This window comes from Pimephales promelas, chromosome 19, assembly GCF_988280905.1.
Source record: "Pimephales promelas chromosome 19, fPimPro1.hap1.1, whole genome shotgun sequence".
Lineage (NCBI taxonomy): Eukaryota > Metazoa > Chordata > Actinopteri > Cypriniformes > Leuciscidae > Pimephales > Pimephales promelas.
The window spans coordinates 23,714,508-23,736,196 of NC_142787.1; the positions used below are offsets into that span (position 1 = coordinate 23,714,508).

Consider the following 21,689-nt stretch of genomic DNA (forward strand, 5'->3'; position numbering starts at 1 on the left):
AACGTAGGCTACTTTAGGAATCTTTAAAAGCAGTTTTGCTCGATAGATCTAGATCTTATTATGCCTTTATTTAGATTGTATGGCATTAACATATTTTTTAACAAAACCATTCTGCATTTTGATTTTACATTGATTCAGAAATACACTTATAGCCTAATAATTCACTATTAAAAATCACTATTATTTCAATTAATTAAGAACTAATAAATCCTCACTTTTCTGAGCGTGTTTGTTTTTAGCAATGAAAGTAGAGATAAACAAGTATGTAAGCCGATATATGACAAAACAAGGCAACAAAAATGTGTTTAAAGAAGGCATATTTTTAATTAATTTCATTTCTTCAGCACCAGAAAATTTTGTAAGACATCAGAGCACTGTATAATGATAAAAATCTCAATAAAACACAATATTTTAGGATAAAATATTGCTAATTTCATTGCTCCGCAAGCAAACATCACATAGTCCTTAGATTGGACGAATGACATCGATGACCGTGATTCGTCTTGGATCCCAAACACAGTCTTTCTCAAGACCACTTCGCACCATCCCACAGTGTGGAGGGCACCAAGCAGTGTCATACTCATTATCATGCCAGGTTTTCTGCAATGGATGACCTTGACAATCAATCTTTTTCACTTTACCAACATTGACCTTCACTCTCAGAACGCTTCTCTGATGCATAGGTAGATGCGTCGGGACATTAAAGGCCTTTTCTACATCTCGGCTGAGGTAAACTCCACGTCCAAGTGTGCCGTTAGACTGGTAAAAACCATTTGCTTTGATTTTTTCTGCATCCTCTTTAGAAGTGCCATAAAACATTGTGTAGGTTTTGCCTTCAACTGGATCAGCTGAAATAGTGTTTTGAAGGCTTGGTGGAATTACATCAATAACAGTGATTCGCTTGGGATCCCAAACACAGTCTTCCTCAAGACCACTTGGCACCATGCCACATTTTGGAGGGCACCAGGCAGTGTCGTAGCCAATATCATGCCAGGTTTTTTGCATTGGATGACTTTTCTGATCAATCTTCTTCACTCTCCCAACATCAACCTTCACTCTTATAACAACTCTCTCATGTGGCGATTCAAGCGGGTATCTGCTGGCCTTGTTAAGATCTCGGCTGAGGTAGACGCCACGTCCCAGCATTCCATCTTGAGATTGCTGAAAGCCATTGACTTTGATCTGTTCTGCTGCTCTTTCAGTAGTCCCGTGATACATTCGGTATATTTTACCACTCACAGGCTCTGTATTGCTTTGGAGACACGGCACACCTGGATACAAGTCACTCTCTGTCCACATGTTTAAGGCTGAAGACAAAAAATTAGCATATAAAGACAAAAAAATAACCAGTCAGTTTTTAAGTTAGGATAGAGAACAGCAGAAAGAAGGAAGTCATCAAGGAGAAATATGTTTGTTTTTTGTACATTTTGTATGATATTACAACATTTATCTAAAGGATCACATTCATGATAGCCTATATGTTACCTTTGTAATGAAAAATTTTCTTTATGAAAAGTCTTTTCCCTCTGTGACATAAACTTCATTTGACTATGCTTCATTTGACTATGCACTTCATTTGACTCTGACAGCCAGTCAATTTATGCATACACTTTCTAAGTGCCATATGAGTAAATTAATTGAATGTGCTTGTATTTGAGGCACAATTCGTGTTTTGAAAATAAGTAAGATATCCCTGTAAAGAACATTATCAGTCTTGAGAAGATCCTTGGAGATGGGGTTTAAAGTACAGGTACAGATATGACTCAAGTGTGGACAGAACAGTCATGCAATGATTTATTAAAAGTCAAAACCAATCAAAGTCCAATAAGACCAAGGCTAATCAATGACAAGCAATGATACTATTTAGCAGGCAAAAATCTTAATTCAGAAAATGGCAGAGAAAACTGGGATATGAATAACAGGCATGAGGAATAAAGCTCAGGAAAGAAATGGGCAAAGAACTGTAGAATTATACCGTGCTATTAAATGCATTTTTTTAATTTCACTAGATAATATTAGACATTTTCGATAACATTAGTATTACAGTATACAATCATGAGGGATTTTTTAGGCTTCATAATGACCATTAAACCCAGACAAAGTGGTGCCTTACCAGATGTCACTTCTAAGGCTGATCGTTCGTTCTGAAAGCAGGCATGGTATATCTTTCAGGGTGTGTCCATTACGGGAAATGCTCCACTGAGTTTCAGTTTCTTTTCATCTGTGTAAACTTATGGATTTACAACGTCCAAAATCCAAGAGACTCTCAGACAACATATTGATAATTTTAAAGCATGATGTAACCTTTGTCAAATTATGAAAAAAACTGCACTGATCTCAGTTTTACCAGAACTTTATAAAATACTTAATAAATTGCTGGACTGCTTATAACTCCCCAATAGTATAAGTCAAAGCTTAATGGGCCATTGCTTCTATGAACTGCTAAATGATTTGAAATTTCTAATTAATTAATTTCACAGGCCTACATTTCATATTTATATATGATATCGCAATTTATTTATTTAAGATTACATGTTTTATTACTATTGCAATTAAAATAAGAACTCTATTTTACCCCATTTTCCTCGTGTAAGCTTCATTTCTGATTTACAGGACTGCATGTACTCAAAAGCATGTAAGTGCATGTGCAAAACAAGTTGCAATTATCAATGCAGTGCATGATTCATTTTATATGAAATCGTTTATTCTTAAAAGTAATGAAAATGTAGCAATAGCATTTGCAATTTCTACCTGCATGTTGTTGTTGTTCGTTCTTTTTAAAAATAACAACATGGGTATTACACTAATGACCTGAATCCGCTGTGGATCCCAAACACAGAATTCTTCAAGACCACATGACACCATGCCACATTTTGGGGGGCACCAGGCAGTGTCATATCCATGATCATGCCAGGTTTTCTGGATTGGATGATGTTGATAATCGATCTTCTTCACACTCCCAACATTGACCTCCACTCTAATGACAATTCTCTCATGTTCAGGCAATTTAGGAGGGTATCTGCTGGCCTTGTTAAGATCTCGGCTGAGGTAGACGCCACGTCCCAGCATTCCATCTTCAGATTGCTGAAAGCCCTGACTCAAGATCTGCTTTGCAGCATCTCGAGAGGTCCCGTGATACATTCGGTATATTTGACCACTCACAGGCTCAGAGTAGCTTTCGAGACACGGCTCGTCGGGATACAAATCATTCTCTTCCCACATGTTTAAATCTAGACAAACCAAACAAAATTGTTTATCATGCTGTTCTATAGAGAAGCTGGTGAAGGTTTTAATTTTGAGGTTGTTGTTTAATTTTGAAATCAGAGATAGGTTTTGCTGTAAAGATTAAAGGATGCTTACCTTTTGGATGACAAATTCAGAGTGCGCACAAAGCTGCAAGAGGTGGGTAATATCTTGAAGCCACACCTTCAACAAGTTGGAAACCCCCAAACTAAGTTTTGTTTCTTTCTGCTAAAAATGATAATCAGAAACATCTGTCAGAGACCAGCAGAAGGTTTTGTTTTGAATTTCACAATTCACAATTTCTTTGTGCCCTTTATTGTCATTGTCTTAACTGACGTCTTTAAAATCACTTTCACATTTTTTTGTACAGTTAACTATAATGGCTTTACCGCCATAAGATAACAGCTGCTCTTAAATAAAATATTTTAATGCACAAGTTGGGCTCGAAGGGGATGGATTCTGGAATCCACTGCCGCTTCATTGTTCATCTAATGTGTGATTATAAATAATCAAGGTATTAGTCAATAATTTTCCTTTTACATATTAATTGATGTGACTGACTTCTAGCTTATGAGATTTATGTAGTTAAATAACAATGTCTCTTTAATGGAATGTCCTCTCTCAATGTTTTTGAGAGAGGGACCCAACATGTGTTCACATATAGCTAACCAAGACAGCCAGGTCACTGGGGTTATTTTTACCACATGACTTCTTATATTAAAGCATTAAATTAAACTTTTCGAAATTGAAATACTAGATTAATAATGGAATACTGTCTGAACCGCTCACTGAGAGAAATAACATAATCTGAATGTTTTGGGAAACTTTCCTGTTTAGAACAGAGCTCAAATAACTCCAAATTTCAAGAATCTGTGTATGTGTGTTATTCTTTGTTACAGACTTGTTTTCTTCAACATGCTGGCGCAGACACACGTCTCTTGACCTCGGAGGACCACTCGTATACCTAACTCAAGGTCCTGGTGTCAGCCGTATAGACTATGGAGATGTGTTACTGCCAGTCCATGTGTGGAAATTTCCGATGTTTATCTATTTCTTAGCCAGTCAGAATCATTTAAACTGAAGTAATGATGTAGTGTAGAGGCATTATTGCTGTGATTTTTGTGAATGTAAAGCAGGGCGGCCTACAAACTCCTTGTGAGTCTTGAAGCTGACTTCTGCCTGATGAAACTGCAAACTATCTTCAGTAAAAATGGTCTTCAATTTATTATAGCTAATTCTGACTCTTGTCTTCAATTGACTGCACTTCTAACTCCTGGCCTTCATTCATCATATCTGGTCCTTGTGCCTTTAACTGTAAATATAAAAGTTCAAAGAAATAAAAATGAATTAGTGTATTGGAATGTTTGTCTTGCCAATGAGATACTGCATGCAGATCAGAGAAAGTGATTTATTTTGTCAAGACATTTCCTGGAAAATATCCTCTGCATGGATGAGGTCTTGTCACGTGCATCTTCTGTGCCAAGCTGTAACTTTCCGTAAAAAGTTTTGAGGCATACTCATATCAAAACAGAAAAGAAAAATGTCATTCTCATGCATTTCTCTGAATACAGGGTGTCTGCAGATAATAGTTAACAAGCACATAAATGCAAAGGTGTATGTGCTCATACAGTGTGACAGAAGATACACAAAAACAACAGTGATAACGGAAAATTATTCTTTGAATGATAAAAACACTTTGACAGGCCTTAAGGTTTATGTGAGCATTCCGATTAGGATTAGGATCAGTAACAAAAAGAATAGACATGGTAAAACATCTTCTAAAAATGGGTTTCTCATTTTGATAAGCTGAATCCGCTGTGGATCCCAAACACAGTATTCTTCAAGACCACTTGGCACCATGCCACATTCTGGAGGGCACCAGGCAGTGTCATACCCATTCTCATGCCAGGTTTTCTGCATTGGATGACGTTGACGATCGATCTTCTTCACTTTCCCAACATTGACCTTGACTCTAATGACAACTCTCTCATGTTCGGGCAAATGAAGAGGGTATCTGCTGGCCTTGTTAAGATCTCGGCTGAGGTAGACGCCACGTCCCAGCATTCCATCTTGAGATTGCTGAAAGCCCCGACTCAAGATCTGCTTTGCAGTATCTCGAGAGGTCCCGTGATACATTTGGTATATTTTACCACTCACAGGCTCAGAGTAGCTTTCGAGACACGGCACACCGGGATATGAGTCATTCTCTTCCTGCATGTTTAAATCTAGATAAACCAAACAAAATTGTTTAACATGCTGTTTAATAAAGAGGTGCTGGTGAAGGTTTTAATTTCGATTTGTTGTTTAGTTTTGAAATCTAAGTTTAAAGAATGCTTACCTCTTGGATAACAAATTCAGAGTGTGCACAAAGCTGCACGAGGTGGGTAATATCTTGAAGCCACACCTTCAAGTTGGAAACCCCCAAACTAAGTTTAGTTTCTTTTTGAAAATATGAAGCAAACTGCGATGTTTGCTGGGATGTCTGGGATGTCGGATGTCAAGCTGGTATGTTTTCAGTAAGGTCTAAATATATATAATAAAATATATATATTTTATTAAATTATTATTCTATAACATCTTGTTTATCATCTCTGAATATATCTTGGGAAAATTCACTAGTTTAGTGCAGAAAAATAGCGATTTATAATGGCCAGCTGAAAAGACTAGGTGTTTCTCTTTAAAGGGTCACTCCGCCTCTGGAAAGATGAATGTGTATTTAAAATGGGTGTTTTATGTAGAAGAAATGTGAAATTATTTTTAAATTTGGAGCTTTCTATATGGAGAAAAGCCAGAAAATGTATTTTTGGCTTATGTGGATGAAAGACAACAACTCCCAAAATGCACTTGCTTCGCTGCCCTAGGAGGCCACACCTACCGGTTACAGCGCAGTAGGTAAACAACAAGTCTAGGCTAGTGAATCTCTGTGATGAGTCTGCCCGAAAATGTGTTTCAAGATCGCCCAAAATGTCCGGGATTCGGCTTTTGCATTCTACATTCGCCATTCATCATGTTTACTGTGGCGAGCAGTACCGATGATCGTGCATCGTGATTACCGATGAGCGACTGCTGTGAGACATAAGTTACCTAGTAACTTAAGTCTTACATAAGTCTTTCCTAATTTTCTTAGCAATGTTAAAACGCACATCAACCGATCACTTTTTTAGCATTCATGTAAACACTACATTCAGATTCACCAATCAGAATGAATTCAGTTAGATTGAAAGCTGTACATGTAAACAATGAATGCCGACTGCAGAAAGCAAACCGACGGCCGGACATGTCCGGGAAAAAGAGGACGGTAACCCCTAAAGTTACTACTCAGCTTTCTCCACATAAACAAGAGCCTGCTAGCTTAGCTTCCGAAAAAGATGGCTGACACTAATACCAATCCTCCATAATGCATCTGTCTGCGTATGCAGTATCTTCGTTCTTATTTTCATAAAGTTTCTGCCGGTGAAATCAAACACACTGGCAATGACCTGTGATAGGTCTGTTAGTTGGATCTAGTGCTTGTAGTCTTTCAAGAAATCCAACCCTCTTACACTTCCTCCTACAATGACGTAAAATGACGATTTTTGCGTCATTGTAGGAGGAAGTTAAAAAGGTAAATAGCAGATTTCTCTCATCTCAGGGGAAAATAAGAGAGTGTTGCACGACCATTCAATAGTATAACTGGGTTTCTAACAAATTTGGAAATCTTAATGCAAATGGGTGGAGTGTCCCTTTAAGAACATGCACGGCGGCGGAGCGGAGGGGCAAAATGACAAATGTTTAGCTCTCCTTCTCTTAACACTACAAAGACAGTTCACTTATCAAAATAAACCACATAACAGAATAAAGTCCAGTCCTGGGTGAACTACAACGGCACGCAAGTTTTTATTTATTTATTTTTTATCCAGCGTTATCGTGTGGTGTGATGCGGAGCACAAGAGAACAACAGAATTTGAAGCTGCTCGTTTAAAAGATCTTGCTCGCCTCTCAATTGTCCAATTTCAAAACGGTTTTCACAAGATAAATTTTGAGTTCGTAAGCTTTCGAATAATACCTAATTTATGATGATTATTAAAATATGTGATATGAAAAAAGGCAATAGCCGCCTAAATAAAGAGTGCCAGTCGTCCCGCTGACAATGTCATTTGGCAAAACACAAAGTATCATTATTTATTTTGCAACAAAGAATGCAACATATAGGCTACAACTTACGAAAAAATAAAAAAGTAAATACATTGAATTATAAAATGAACTGAAGCGTAGCCTATTAGCTGACTATATTGTTTTATAAGTATTACACAATTATAATAACTTCAACAACAACTTTGGAAGGAATTTTTGTTTTGTTTTTTGTTTTTGTCGAAGAAACCAGACTATGTCACTGAATTTATTATTCCAAAAACGTGCATTTTGCGTTGTGATCTTTGTCCCTTAACAGTTTCCGTTCAGTGACGTCATACATAAACAAGATGGCTACGTCCACAGGCATTAGCAAAGGTGCTGCGTTCACTAAGGCAGATTACCTTAAACGATATTTATCAAATGATGAAGCTGGCAAGAAGTCTAAAGAAAAGAAGGTTAAGAAGAAACGACCGAAACCCACGGGGAGAGGGTAAATATGATTGGACAGAACTAACAGAAAATGCTGATTTTAGCTCTCGGTATCTACAGTAATCACAACATAATGACATTGTGGTCTCAAATGCTTACAGAGTTGGCTAAATACACAGCAATTAGAAAATAGTTTGTCAAGTGCTCAAGCAACTAAATTGTCCTTATAAACTACAGGATGAAAATTGTTGACGATGACATTGATTGGAGGCAACTTGCTCGTAACGAAGAAGAAAATAAAGACGAAGAAGAGGATGATGAGGCGCCTGTGGTGTGTAGAAGCAAGCTTTACCTATTTTAAGCTTTTGTACACTTACACTTTCATAGCCAACATTAATACTATATTGAAGTCTGGTCTTTAGTGATCACGATTAGAAAAGTACTATGGTGCTACCTTGGTTTTTGAACATTGTTTCAAATGTGTTTTTTAGATTGCAGACGTGATAGATGAACGCCCAGATGAGATTAAGCAGCTCGAGGTATTTCGAACCAGCAAGTGGAAAGTGTTGGGCGGTAAGACTTTGACTTCTTGTGCTTGTGTTGGATTCATATGTCTGAGAAAACGTCTGGGATTTTTTTTTTAATTCTGGAAATGAACAGAACGGCTGTTGAAAACTCAATTTGTTATGCCCACCATCAGATTAAAGTGGAACAGACATGTATTATGAAATAGTAAATAATGTAAAACGTTAGCTAGTTGGGTGTTTTTATACACTACCGTTCAAAAGTTTGGGGATGGTAAGATTTTTAAAATGTCTTTGAAAAAAGTCTTTGATAGAAGAGACGGGTGTGCCCGTGTTGAAACCATGATATTTATTTTCTGGATTATTTTATGAATATAGAAAATTCAAAAGATAAGCATTTATTTGAAATGGAATACTTTTGTAAAAAAAAAATCTTTACTTTCACTTTTGATAAAATTAATGCATCTTTGCTGCATAAAAGTATTAATTTATTTACAAAAAATATATATATCTTACTGACCCTAAAGTTTGGAACGGTAGTGTCTGAATATATATATATAGATAAATGTTAGAAAACAAAAGTATATACACACACACTCACTCTAATTTGTGTCTTAGTAACAGAGCAAGATCTCCAAGAAACTCAGGACTCCCCATTGAATAGCAGGTAACTGTCCTTTCTTATTAAAATCATTTCTGCTTAGAGAGTATAATGAATGTTGCTTTGTTTAATTTGGACGCTGACAGAGTGCGTCATGACTCACCAGAGAGTTCAACTTTACCGAGGGGGCGGCATGATTCCCCTGACCTCTCACCTAAGCGGCTTCGGCACGACTCGCCGAATCTCTCACCTCTGAGAAGAGGTCGTCATGATTCGCCAGACCTTTCACTTAAGAGACACGTAACCGAGAACAAAAACAGATGGCACGACTCTTCGTCACCTTCACCTCCAAGAAAGAGCCTCAAAAGCTCACCCTCCAGAACCCAAAAACAGCATGATAAAGGTATAAAAATCCATCCACCAATCAGAAACCAAATGTACACAATGAATGTCATCAAAATAATTGAGCTTTTATTAATCTCTTCAGGGTCCCCACACAGAAAAAAGACAAGTGCTGCTTCTTCAGGTGTCCTTTCGCCGCCCAGAAGACGAGCCCGGACGGGCAGAGGCTCAGACTCCGATCAGTCCCCACCTCGCAGACGTCCTCGTGGGCGACGGGGCTCAGATTCTGATCAATCTCCACCCAGAAAGAGAGGCCAGGGTGGAAGAGGCTCAGATTCAGATCTCTCTCCCCCCAGGAAGAAGCCACAGGGAGGACGTGGATCAGACTCAGACCTGTCTCCACCACGGAGGACACACTCTCCTGATGCAGTAAGTTCAGGCTTCATGTTTAAGGATGCTTTATATTAGTGCAGGGGTGCAAAACTCAGTTCCTGGAGGGCCACTGCCCTAAGAGCTTAGTTCCAACCCTGCTCCAACACACAGACCTGTTCTTTTCAAATACGCCCGAAGGACTTGATTAGTTCGATCAAGTGTATTTAATTATGGTTGAAGCTAAACTCTTCAGGAAGGAGTAAAGTGTAAACTCCATGAAGAAGTTTTGCACCCATGTCTTAAAAGTTTTCAACAGTAGGGGGCACTAACCTACTTTAAAGGAGGTACAGGATGATTTGTTAATTAATTAATTAATTTTCATGTAAATATTGTTTTTATTTAACTGAATTAAAATGCTAAAAATGTAAAGTGGAAAGGTTCTTGTAACTTCTGGTTATAACGTTACTGCTTAACTTTTTCATGGCCATTTTTCTCTAGCTCTGACCTTTTAAAATAAATGTTTTTCCGTTTGCCGTGCCTGTAAGAAACCCCCTTTGTGGATTAAATAAGCAGTAGCGTTCATAAAATAAATGAACTTTTCAGTGGATCTCACATGAAATATGCATTTTTTGTCTTCTTTTAGATTGAAGATGCAGTTTGGATCCTTATGTTGAGAATTTCACTGTTCTTCCTTACAGGCCCCTCGGATGCTATCTGGTGGAGCTGCAGGGCTCGTGTCTGTCGACGTTTTGAGGAAAGAACAGGAAGAAATTCGCCGAAAGGAAAAACGCAACAAGCCTCTTGAAGGTTTAATGAAAATCCGTTGATAATGTTGTGCAATAGAAAGAGTTTTTTATTTTATAACATTCATCGTCACATTGCTCTCTCAGAGGCATCCAGAAATGCAGAGACGATATTCCGAGACAAGTCAGGTAGAGTCCGTGACCTGGAGTCGGAGAGAATCAAGCTTAGCAAGGAAGCTGGAGAAAAGGCAGAGAAGGATGAAAAATATGCGCAATGGGGAAAAGGGTGAGGTCTATTAGTGGTGTTCAAATGCAGCTATTTTTTTGGTTTTTGGGTCTAGTGACTTTGACATCTGCGCTGTCCTTTTTCAGGCTTGCTCAGGGTGAAATGCAGCAGCAGAACTTAACCGATGCCATGCGGGAGGCTCAGAAACCACTAGCAAGACACATCGACGATGAAGACCTCGATCGGATGCTGAGGGAGCAAGAAAGGGACGGAGACCCGATGGCGGCTATGCTTCGCAAGAAGAAGGCCAAAAATGCTCAATTAAAAGGAATCAAAGGTGAAAATTAGGAATAATGTCCAAATTGGTGCTAGTGATCTTTGTAGTTAATGATTGGGATTGACTTTTTTTTTAAGTTTGTAAGTTTATAATCTTTCTAACCTGCAGAGATTTATCTGAAAACAAGCCCAGATCACAGTAGTAATTGTAATAATTTACATATGAATGTTTTTCACCAGAAAAACCTCGTTACAAAGGTCCGCCCCCTCCTCCGAATCGTTTTAACCTTGTTCCAGGGTATCGCTGGGATGGAGTTGACAGGTAAGAGGTTTAGATTGATGAATATTAGTTGGTTATATATAATTCACATTTCAAAATAGTACACATTTAGTTATTGATATTAAAAATGCATCCTGTGAGTGAATTAATAAAAGCTAAAATGGCTTGCCATTGCATGTTACCGTGTTTTAAATGATAAAAGCAATAATTGGTACTTGATGGTTACTGATGGATGTGCATCCATATTGACCAGTATGTCCAGCCAATCAACATTTTAAATGCAATATAGTCAATGTCAATTAATTGCTTTCCATCTTGATTTATTGCAGAGCTGTAACTAAACTGACTGTAAATCTCTTGGGTAGGATTAGGGGTGTGGAGTGTGTGCGTATTACATGCCAAAAAGTGCGTATTATGCACGCAAAAACTATGTTTGGTGTATAAATGGCATGAGAAATTCATGGTATAGATGCACGCTTTCATGAGATCGTGGTTAGACCATGATAGAGAGAGATGCACATCAACATAACTTTATACTGTTCTGTGCTGACATCAAACTTGTAGAGGAGAGAACGCAAGTCTGCCTGATCGCTGTTTTCGTGACCAGAAGGATAGTTCCGCTTAATTATCTCATCGATGTTGTAAACTTTGACACGCTTTGACACGAGGGGAAGGCGAGAAATTTGCGGGGCCCCACGCAGCTTGCATAGTGTGCATTTAGGGAGGATCGGCTCTGTTTGTAAGTATCTTAATGTTAACTAAGAAAATGGTTCAATTTACTTTTCCTATGATCCTTTAGGTCCAACGGTTTTGAGCAGAAGCGGTACAATAGGATTTCAGATAAGAAAGCCGTCCAGGAGATGGCGTACAAGTGGAGTGTGGAAGACATGTAGATGTCCATGGAGATCCAAATGTGTGTATAAAGATTCAAGATGTAAATTCATGACTTGTCTAGAATTAGGACAGTTCCTTCATGAACCAAAACCAAGACATTTTTTGTGTAGTTTTCAGCCCTACTATGTACAAGAAAAATACTTTCCTCATTAAATGATACTTTTTTAATAAAACTGTTTTGCATTGAACTTTATCAATGTCATTTCAAACCCCACATTTTTAATACAGCCGACTAGATGATGCCGGTCACATTAATCATTTTACCCCAAATATTTGAATATATAAATCAAAAACACAAAATTAAAAGTAATGAAAGCTAGGCTGAATACAAATGCATGATTTACGGTGATTTAAAGCACTAAGGATTCTCTCTGGCCTTCATCTGTTCTTTTGATTCGGGCAGGGGCTGGGCGGGCGTGCACAGAAACATCCCAGCCTGGGAAAGCCTCTTGCTGCACTGTTTTGTATTCGGCTCTATAGAAAAGAGATTTAATTTGATTAATTTTACAATATTATTTTCAGTTCAGATTTGAATTAAAAAGAAAGTTCAGTGGTTGTATACTTGCCTCATTGAAGTGTTGATCGCCAGGTTGTCAGGATGAGGAACGACCTGATTTCTCCTAACATAGTTTCTCTTTGGGACCGGGAAGTCCTGTTGGTAAAGAGAACATCTCTGTGCTTGGCCAGCACTGTCGTCTCTCGCTGGGACTTTTCCCTGCCACGCAATTGGAGCACCATCTTGGTTATAAGAAGGGTAATCCTCCCTGTTAGTTGTGCTGAAGCTCCTGTCTCCTGCAATTATGTAGAGATAATAATGTTTGGCTCATATAGCTGCAAAATAGGTGTTCCAATTTGCCTGGAACGAGTTCACCCTAAGTTTACAATAGGTGGTTTATGGATTATATCTTTTCTATTTGATACTAATTTAATATTTTTCAGAATTTCAATGAGTATGCAACACAGGGTCTTGAAATATTTTAAAATGTACATTTTTTGTCTATAGTGTCACACAATCCTTCAGAAATCATTCTTCTAATGCTGATTTGCTGCTCAAAAAAAAAAACATTGATTATCATCAGTGTTAAAAAGTCGTCACATTTTTGGATTTTTGTTTAATAGAAAGGTCAAAAGAACAGAAGTGTAAAATTAGAAATATGTAAATAAATATTGCATCCTTGGTGAATAAAAGTATTTGTTTTTTTGTCTCTCCCAGACTTTTGAATGGTGTTTATAAATATTTTTCTTTAAACTGTATCTATATTTTTTCCATATGTCATTGCCATGTCATTTAATAACCTACTGAAGTTCAGTGAAAAAAGTCAAGATACTATGCAAACCAATTTTTGGCTTATATAGGTTGGTTAAGTTTACAATTAATGGTTTGTTGCTTCTCTAGTATGTATTTAACTGATCATTTTTCCCAAATTATATGATTTTCATACCGTCTAGAGTTAGGTTGCACTGTAGGATCTTCTTCGGCTCTACCTTTGGGCATGTTTTGGGTCCAAATTCTCTTTCTGTTGTGGTAACCATCTTTTCCCGCTTATCAGGGTAGAGCAACAAGCCTGAAAAGAAGATCTGACAGCATTTGTTTTCTTCTAAGTGGCACTCACTTCTTGTAAAATTGCTTCTGTTGTCTAGCATGTGAATGACCTGCATTTCCTTAAAGGATTAGTTCACTTTTGAAAAAACTTTTGCTGATAATTGACTCACCCCCATGTCATCCAAGATGTCCATGTCTTTCTTTCCTCAGTCGAAAAGAAATTTAGGTTTTTGATGTAAACATTCCAGGATTTTTCTCCATATAATGGACTTCAATGGGAACCGGATAGTTCAAGGTCCAAAAGACAGTTAATAACAGTTTCAGATGCAGCTTCAAATGTCTTTAAACGATATCAGACGATGAATAAGGGTCTTATCATGCGAAACGATCGGTTATTTCAAAGCTTATTCCAAAAATGTAACTTTTCTAAGGACAAATGCTAGCCTAGCTCTATTCTGTGAGGCGCGTTTGTAACGTCACGTAATACGTAATTACGTTCAAAAGGTCACGGGCGACGTAGCCGGAAGTACAGAATCAAAATCGTCCGACATCGTTGTTTTACCTTTTAATTCCTTTTTTGTAAACGGCGTTTGAGTTAGTTTTCACGTTCAACCTATGCGTTCAACTTGTAAACACTCTGACTCTGTACATTTGGCTACGTCGCCCGTGACCTTTTGAACGTAATTACGTACTACGTGACGTTGCAAACGCGCCTCACAGAATGGAGAAAGGCTAGCGTTTGTCCTTAGAAAAGTTAAATTTTTGGAATAAGCATTGAAATAACCGATCGTTTCGCATGATAAGACCCTTATTCATCGTCTGGTGTCGTTTAAAGACATTTGAAGCTGCACCTGAAACAGTTATTAACACTATCTTTTGGACCTGAACCATCCGGTTCCCATTGAAGTCCATTATATGGAGAAAAATCCTGGAATGTTTTCATCAAAAACCTAAATTTCTTTTCGACGGAGGAAAGAAAGACATGGACATCTTGGATGACATGGGGGTGAGTAAATTATCAGCAAAAGTTTTTTCAAAAGTGAACTAATCCTTTAACTAGCCATATATCTGAGGGAATTAAAAAAAAAAAAAAACATTTTAATGAAAAATGTATTGTTCGACGTGTTACCTGCTAATGAAGGAAGTTCTCCCAGCATTGGAAAGGCTTGTGGGTGTTTCGACGCTATTTGACCATTTTTGAGAAGCAATAAATCTGTTGTACGCCGACGTCCCAATGGGATTCTGAGAGATGGTTTCTGCTGTTTGCTGATTTTCTTTTCATGAGAGGTCATCTTTGAGTTACTATTAAGTGAAATGTCAATGCACATACAAATATTATACATTGTTGTTGATTTAAATGAATGAAGCAGATTTCAATGATCAAACTTTCATATATTTTAATCCTGCTTTAAATTCTCAGAGACTTGCTAATAAGAAACTTGTCTACAGATCTACACAACATTAAAACATTCTCTCTCTTGCTTTCTCTCTCTCTCTCTCTCTCTCTCTCTCTCTCTCTCTCTCTCTCTCTCTCTCTCTCTCTCTATATATATATATATATATATACACACACACACACACACACACACACACACACACATATATATATATATATATATATATATATATATATATATATATATATATATATAATCAAATAAGTTATTGGCCGATTTCAATGCCTTTTGAAGAGTTTAAAATTAATTTACCTTGTTTACTTACGATTATAAGTAGTGATTTGAAACTCACCTCATGCATGACACATTTTCTTTGCATAAATTTGATTCCTGAACAGCTTAGCTTCTGATTTTTGTCACATTCTTGCAGCACAGTGGCATGTTTGGAAAGCGCTGTTACACTGAGTTAGTGGCTGTTTCCATGGATGCTCTATTCTTTAGAAAGCCTGAAGGTTGATGGACTCAGCTCAAGAACAATGAGTGTTCTGTAATAAATACCGTACTAGACTGACGTGACCCTGTGCTTATGCTCAGCATGAGACTTAGTTTAAGTAAATTTGAATAAAACCTGTTGGTTTCAGTGTCTTCATATTTATGCTTAAAAACTGCTCAATTTCTTAATACATAATTCCCCTTATGTTTTTGTTTGGCTTGATTTTTTATTTTTCTGTATCATTGAAAAATAACCATGAACTAAGATTCCTTAGAACGTTCTGGGAAGTCAAAATCGTTAGCTGGGTATAGTTAAAGTCATATACGCATTGATATACAAAAGATAGATTTTTTAAAATGTTTTTTAAAGCAGTTACTTGTGCTCACCAAGGCCGCATTTATTTGATAAAAAATACAGTAAAAACAGTAATATTATGGAATATTGATACAATTTAAAATAAATGTTTTCTATTTCAATATATTTAAAAATATATATATATAACGTGTGTTGGCTAAGCTGAATCATGACTCCAGTCTTCATGTCTGCAGAAATCATTCTAATAGGCTAATAATAACATTTCTTATTATTATCATCATATTAAAACCAGTTTTACATGTTGTTATGCGTGATACTTTTTTTTAGGTTTCTTCGGTGAATAAAAAGCTCAAAAGAACATGTTTTTTTAAATAGATTTTTTATAACATTATAAATGTCTTTACTTTTTCAGATTTAACTCATTTTTCAAGTCAGTTTACTTTAAGTTGACAAGACTTAAACATCCAAGTTGATTTAACTTAAAAATTTAAGGCAGCAACTTTTTTTTTTTTTTTTTTTTTACAGTTCTGCCAAATAATTATGAGCGTAAATAAATTTGCAGTAAAATAAGTCAGGAAACAACAATATGGTTTATAGCTTTAATCATTCGATATTCCCAAGCAATAGTTACATTTTATGATTTGAGGAAGAGTAAATCCAAGAGTGGCTGTTCAATTCGGCAAGAGCAAGAAGCCTGTAAAGGTGCAGTCAGTGTCTCTACTGAAGATAGAGCTTACTGCAGTGGCCTGTATAGACACTTTATCATCCTTTTTCAATGGCAGTAGTACAGATCCTGCAGTTACCATTATGATACCAGGTGAATCACAGAACCTGACTTTCTCTTCCTCCCCTACCTGAATCTTTAGGCAGGCAGAAGAGCTAGACGAAATGTGGTAGCTGATGTAATACATGCCAGCTATTTTCACCGTGAAGAAACCCTCCTTATCCAAAGCATCCTCTTCCCCGGAGATCAGAGGGATGTCAAAGATGATTACGTTGTCCGGAATAACTCTCTGTGCCCTAGGACTTTTTTTGTAAGAGAAAACAAAATGCTGGTTTGGAGCATCTACCCCTGTAAAAACTCCCCTCTCTCCCTTCTTTCCAGATGCACCTGGTAAACCTTGTAGTCCCTCATCCCCTTTCTGACCAGGCCTGCCAGGGAATCCATGCAATCCAGGCTCCCCTTTTGGCCCAAACATCGGCACTGCATTGTCACCTGCAAACATGCAACGGTAGTGTGACTGTGTGAGTTGAAATGCAGACTTTTTATTTATTTTATTCGATTTTTAGCCCTTATTTAGGACAGTCAAGGACTTTTGTGACTTTCAAACAGCAGTATTTTCACAGAGAAAATAAGCGCTATCACTTCACCTGGATCTCCTTTTTCTCCTTTGGGGCCATCCTTCCCATCGGCACCAGGAACTCCGGGAATACCTGGTCTTCCAGGGAAACCCCTGTGCCCATCACATGTATCTGACTCAGAGGAAGCCACCAGCAACAACATAATAGTAAGTTGCGGCACTGCATGTGCAGACATGAAGATAAACGTCTGTTTTAAAACAAACAAAATCCCTAAATGAACAGCATATATAAAAAGCGAAATTGTTGGAAAATTCAATTCTCAAACTGAAACGTATAATACAGTGTCTGTTGAAACGAGCAGGTACAATTTACAATTTCAATAGTCAAATTCTGCATTACAGTTAGACTTTTTGCAAATAAAAGCAAATCACATATGTATTTACAATGTATGGATCATAACAAGAAGACTTTTTTCTTACCATCTTATCTTTCAAAACAATCGTTGGAAATACAGACAATAGCCTTAAAGAAGAGAGTTACATTGAATGTCTGTAGAGTATGAAGAGCTCTGGTTTGATTTCCCAATTTCAGAGAAGATCAGTGTTGCACAATAAAGGGAAGTAACAAAACACACGTTCATCAGAATCTGGATTTATAAACCTTGGATTACTTTTTTCCATTATTGACATTTAATTTTGCCAAAGTTTGCAAGTTCCATATCCCTTTTCTGAGAAAAAGGAAGCAGAGAAATTAAAAAGTTTATAACAGATCAAACCATTCTGGTTGCAAAGTTATTCGTATTGATGTTGATATTGATGTTGATATCAATATCAACATCAACTGTTTTCAACAATAAATAACAATAAATATTAGACTATCAAAATTGTTTTTTGAAGGATCATGTGACATTGAAGACTTGGAGGCTGCAGACAATTTAACTTTGTCATCACAGGAATAAATAATTTTTTAAAAATATATATAAAAACAGTTATTTCAATTTGTTAAAATATTTATCAATAAAAATGTTAAATGTATTTTTATTCAAATAAATGCAGCCTTCATGAGCATTATGTATAGCCTTTATGACCTTCACCTCACATTAGTTATATACTGTATATACTAATATATATAATTATGATAGATTATATGTAGCTTACATAACTCCAAGCATGTGCATTGTTGTCATTCAGATAATGTTTAGAATAGTTTGCTAAAATTACTTATGTACAATCATTTCCAATTCATATTGTCAGGATTTGCTAAATCTTCAATTGGATTGGTTGTGTCAAATCCAAACATTTGGTATGATTAAACCTGAGACAAACAATTTACTGAAGCATAATTTTATTTTATTTGAGATGATTTCAAAATGTAACAGTGTGCATTTTTCTTATATGAGCAAAACATACAACGTGTTTAACAAGAATGTCTTAATGTTCAGCTTTTTTCAAAACAATCAATCAGTGTGCATGAATCAGGAAACCCGAGAAAACACTGTCGCCTTTCCTCCCTTCAGCAAACAGGCCATTATAGCTATTTGTCACCAGCCAGACTTTCTCATTCTCTTGCAGATAAACAGCTAGTCCACCAGAGCTCACTTGCTGGCTGGTCTTTTGCATGTGATCACAGAAACTACCTAGCTTCTTATCATCATGCATTAGGATTACACAAAGACTTTTTTCTCTGGACGATGCATGAAACACAAAATAATAAGTGCCAGGAATTTTACATACAAATTTGCTCTCTTCAGCACTGAAATGGCCATTGACATTGGTGATAATAGTACTGAAGCGTATCACAGCATTGGGCTCAGGAAACGTTCTTGTGGCACGGGACACGCTGAATGCAGACTGCAGGGGAGATCTGGAACCTTCTGTACTGCCTGGGTCCCCTGGCTCTCCTGGGGGGCCGAGTGGTCCCCTTATGCCGGAATCCCCCTTAAGACCTCTTTTTCCAATCTTTCCTTTAATTCCAGGCTCCCCCTTTTCTCCTTTTTGTATTGCTTCACCAGGTTTGAGAGGAATCCCTGTTAAGACACACACCAGTTGTTTTAACATCGTATCTCTTCAAGACACCTGTTGGCATTTTTAACCCTTACAGAACATATAATTTAGTCCTTTTTCTGAACATGTTTTTATTTTTGTAAAATGTTGGGTTAAAAATGTAACTTCAACTTTCACTTTCAACTGTATATTTTTTAATTGCATTTTTAACCCAACATTTGGGTTTGTCCATATTTTACGCAAATTTGGGTTAAAACAATCCAGCATTTTTTTTAGAGTTAAATAGGCTATATATTTTTAAATAGGCTTATAGGCTATGACAAAAAAAAGCATAAAGTGTTTACTTGCATAGTGATTGATTCATTAAAAGAACCACCTCATTAGAGTAATTTGGCAATTGCGTTACACTGGATCCACTAAAATGAACCGGCTCAAAAGAGTCTGTTCGGGATTCAAACTCGCTCGAAAACAGTAACTGAACCGAATGTCATTCTGTTTAGGTATTTTTTAAATATAGAGCAGGTTCTGAATAAGAACTGGCTCTCGGTAACCATAAACAAAAGCACTTTGACTGTTTTATTTTACATTTAAAAAAAGAAATAAAACAGAAGAGTCAGTCTTACCAGGATCTCCTCTCACTCCCTTCACCCCATCTCTTCCATCACGACCAGGAAATCCAGGAATACCTGGCAAACCAGGCATCGCTCCAGCAGGACAAGTGTCCGTAGAGACCAAATGGAGGCAGACAGAACATGCTAAAAGTGTCCCAAAAATGATGTGACCACCAAACATGTTTACTGTGGCGCCTTGAACCTTGAACGTCTTGAAAGTCTGAGCTCAAAAAATCTTATAGCACAAGAAGAAGCCAATGATATGACAATCGAAGTTCCCCTTTTGCACTGCACGTGCACCCATCCAAGGACCTCTCACAAAACTGTAGCCTAGAAACAAAAACTTATTCTACATTTTTTTAAATTGCTGCAAAACTGATTTTTTTTTTAACAAACATCTTTGATTTCCATTAGATAGATCAAAATATAGTGACAAGTAATAATTTTCTATAGGCATGTTCTTTTGCTTTTATTTAGCATTTGTGAGACATTTATCAAAGACATTTAAACAAAACACACAAATACACGATTGTAATACAGCGTACAGCAAAGCAGGATGATTTAATTTATGTTTTTAAGTTGCTTACATCACTTCAGTAAAACACAACAATCAGTCAATATAATTTGCAATGAGTTGCTAATAAATCTAATCTGTGTTGTGGTAGATTAAAAATCCATTGAACACAACAGACATGCTTTTGGGCTTTTGGCTATCAGCAGCATCTGTGAAAGGCTCAATCCATACTTTGTTATTTGCAGATAGTTTGAGAACGACTCCACCTGACACAACAAGAGATTGTGATCGTGGGTTAAAGTCGCAGAAATTTAGGCTGACTGGAGATGCACTTTCACTCTTAAGTCGGAGACACAAGCGTCCTGTAGACGATGCGTGAAACACAAAGTAATACACCCCTGGGTCCTTGCAAGTGAAATAGCCAGTTTCAAGGTTGAAATGATTACCGACATTGCTAAGTTGTCTATCAAAGCTCACAGGCTGACCATATGAAGCATCATTATTTGGATTTCGCAGAACAGAGAAAGCTGACTTCTGATGGACGATGATGGCATCATTGCCTCCGCTGGATCCTTTAGGACCCCCAGGGCCAGGTAAACCCTTTGGGCCCTGATCACCAAGGAGACCCTTTGGACCAGGGTCTCCTGGGGGGCCTCTGATGCCCATCTCTCCTTTGAGCTCCTCTGTGTTGACACTGTTCAGCTCATCCTGCAATGCTGCGAGAACATTCATAAACTATAATTTCATTTCTTACGTACATAAACAAGTGTAAAGAATGCTATTTTTAACTGGTCGTTTTCAACTCGTGCATGCATTACTTTCTTACCTGATGCTCCTTTCTCTCCCTTTGGTCCAGGCAAGCCGTCCCGGCCGAGGACTCCACTCACACCATCTCTCCCATGTATCGCACAGTCAGTCTGACAGAAAGCAGAGGGAACCAGCACTCCCATCCAAAGAAAAGCAAACAAAGCCAAAAGCTGCATCCTAAAACACCTATTAATAACAAATGAGGATAACAAACTTCACAGGCATTTTGAGGATATGTGCCATAAAAGAAACAACTAAAAGGCAATGTAAAATAATAGTAAAATAAAAGTACAATTATAAAATTCTAGTTAGACAGGTCTACCTTACCAGTGTCTCGCTGTTAGTTTTACACTTGTTTTCCTGATTGTAGGCAGTAAAATAAAAAAAAAAGAAAAAAGATTGAAGCTGCGAAAAAAAAGAAATGGTTTCATTTCTCCAAAATTCTAACTATTAAAAAAAAAAATCTGGAATTTGTCAACACATGCATTTGTTTCTTCCCCATTCTCCATCGGTCTGTTTCCTATTCTCAAAACAAAAAGGTCAAGCATTGTCATAATAAATTATGTGAAGTAATAAAAAAAACATTTAAAACAAACAACCTTTGCAAAACAACCATGACCCATTTAATTAATATTTTAAATGATATTTTAACCCCATGAGT

General features: G+C 37.1%; 7 protein-coding genes across 10 annotated transcripts; 1 reads left to right on the forward strand and 6 right to left on the reverse strand.

Annotated features, from left to right (window-relative positions):
* Positions 1-55: 55 nt before the first annotated feature.
* On the reverse strand, positions 56-2,785 carry LOC120494478 (uncharacterized). Its single transcript, XM_039693640.2, has 2 exons — positions 2,114-2,785; positions 56-1,307 (listed from the first exon to the last, which is right to left on the reverse strand). The coding sequence occupies exon 2, from the start codon at positions 1,297-1,299 to the stop codon at positions 466-468; it is 834 nt and encodes a 277-aa protein (XP_039549574.2). The 5' UTR covers positions 1,300-1,307; positions 2,114-2,785; the 3' UTR covers positions 56-465.
* LOC148970816 (uncharacterized) lies at positions 1,302-5,718 on the reverse strand. The gene is made up of 6 exons (XM_089123591.1): positions 5,582-5,718; positions 4,967-5,468; positions 4,813-4,819; positions 4,486-4,555; positions 2,752-3,230; positions 1,302-1,307 (listed from the first exon to the last, which is right to left on the reverse strand). Exons 2-6 carry the CDS (start codon positions 5,458-5,460, stop codon positions 1,302-1,304), a joined length of 1,056 nt encoding a protein of 351 aa, XP_088979717.1. The 5' UTR covers positions 5,461-5,468; positions 5,582-5,718.
* bud13 (BUD13 homolog) lies at positions 5,704-12,236 on the forward strand. Of its 3 annotated transcripts, none has more exons than XM_039693869.2 (12): positions 5,718-5,748; positions 7,673-7,846; positions 8,023-8,116; positions 8,277-8,358; positions 8,934-8,976; positions 9,057-9,313; positions 9,398-9,681; positions 10,323-10,431; positions 10,515-10,653; positions 10,740-10,930; positions 11,110-11,191; positions 11,949-12,236. In XM_039693869.2, the coding sequence occupies exons 1-12, from the start codon at positions 5,738-5,740 to the stop codon at positions 12,040-12,042; spliced, it is 1,560 nt and encodes a 519-aa protein (XP_039549803.2). In that variant the 5' UTR covers positions 5,718-5,737; the 3' UTR covers positions 12,043-12,236. The 3 variants fall into 3 exon arrangements, with proteins under 3 accessions (XP_039549804.2, XP_039549803.2, XP_039549802.2); XM_039693868.2 differs by having other exon boundaries at positions 5,719-5,748; positions 8,928-8,976; XM_039693870.2 differs by lacking the exon at positions 7,673-7,846 and having other exon boundaries at positions 5,704-5,748; positions 8,928-8,976.
* Positions 12,037-16,146, reverse strand: LOC120494622 (uncharacterized). Of its 2 annotated transcripts, XM_039693878.2 has the most exons (5): positions 15,336-16,146; positions 14,716-14,888; positions 13,486-13,608; positions 12,610-12,835; positions 12,037-12,517 (listed from the first exon to the last, which is right to left on the reverse strand). In XM_039693878.2, exons 1-5 carry the CDS (start codon positions 15,338-15,340, stop codon positions 12,394-12,396), a joined length of 651 nt encoding a protein of 216 aa, XP_039549812.2. In that variant the 5' UTR covers positions 15,341-16,146; the 3' UTR covers positions 12,037-12,393. The 2 variants fall into 2 exon arrangements, with proteins under 2 accessions (XP_039549812.2, XP_039549811.2); XM_039693877.2 differs by lacking the exon at positions 15,336-16,146 and having other exon boundaries at positions 14,716-15,071.
* Positions 16,147-16,376: 230 nt separating this feature from the next.
* On the reverse strand, positions 16,377-17,718 carry c1qb (complement C1q B chain). Its single transcript, XM_039693874.2, has 3 exons — positions 17,573-17,718; positions 17,163-17,340; positions 16,377-17,007 (listed from the first exon to the last, which is right to left on the reverse strand). The coding sequence occupies exons 1-3, from the start codon at positions 17,573-17,575 to the stop codon at positions 16,463-16,465; spliced, it is 726 nt and encodes a 241-aa protein (XP_039549808.1). The 5' UTR covers positions 17,576-17,718; the 3' UTR covers positions 16,377-16,462.
* Positions 17,719-18,486: 768 nt separating this feature from the next.
* c1qc (complement C1q C chain) lies at positions 18,487-20,012 on the reverse strand. Its single transcript, XM_039693872.2, has 2 exons — positions 19,720-20,012; positions 18,487-19,119 (listed from the first exon to the last, which is right to left on the reverse strand). Exons 1-2 carry the CDS (start codon positions 19,886-19,888, stop codon positions 18,554-18,556), a joined length of 735 nt encoding a protein of 244 aa, XP_039549806.2. The 5' UTR covers positions 19,889-20,012; the 3' UTR covers positions 18,487-18,553.
* A 149-nt stretch (positions 20,013-20,161) lies between these two features.
* Positions 20,162-21,462, reverse strand: c1qa (complement C1q A chain). The gene is made up of 3 exons (XM_039693871.2): positions 21,356-21,462; positions 21,048-21,214; positions 20,162-20,937 (listed from the first exon to the last, which is right to left on the reverse strand). Exons 1-3 carry the CDS (start codon positions 21,457-21,459, stop codon positions 20,354-20,356), a joined length of 855 nt encoding a protein of 284 aa, XP_039549805.2. The 5' UTR covers positions 21,460-21,462; the 3' UTR covers positions 20,162-20,353.
* Between the last annotated feature and the right edge of the window lie 227 nt (positions 21,463-21,689).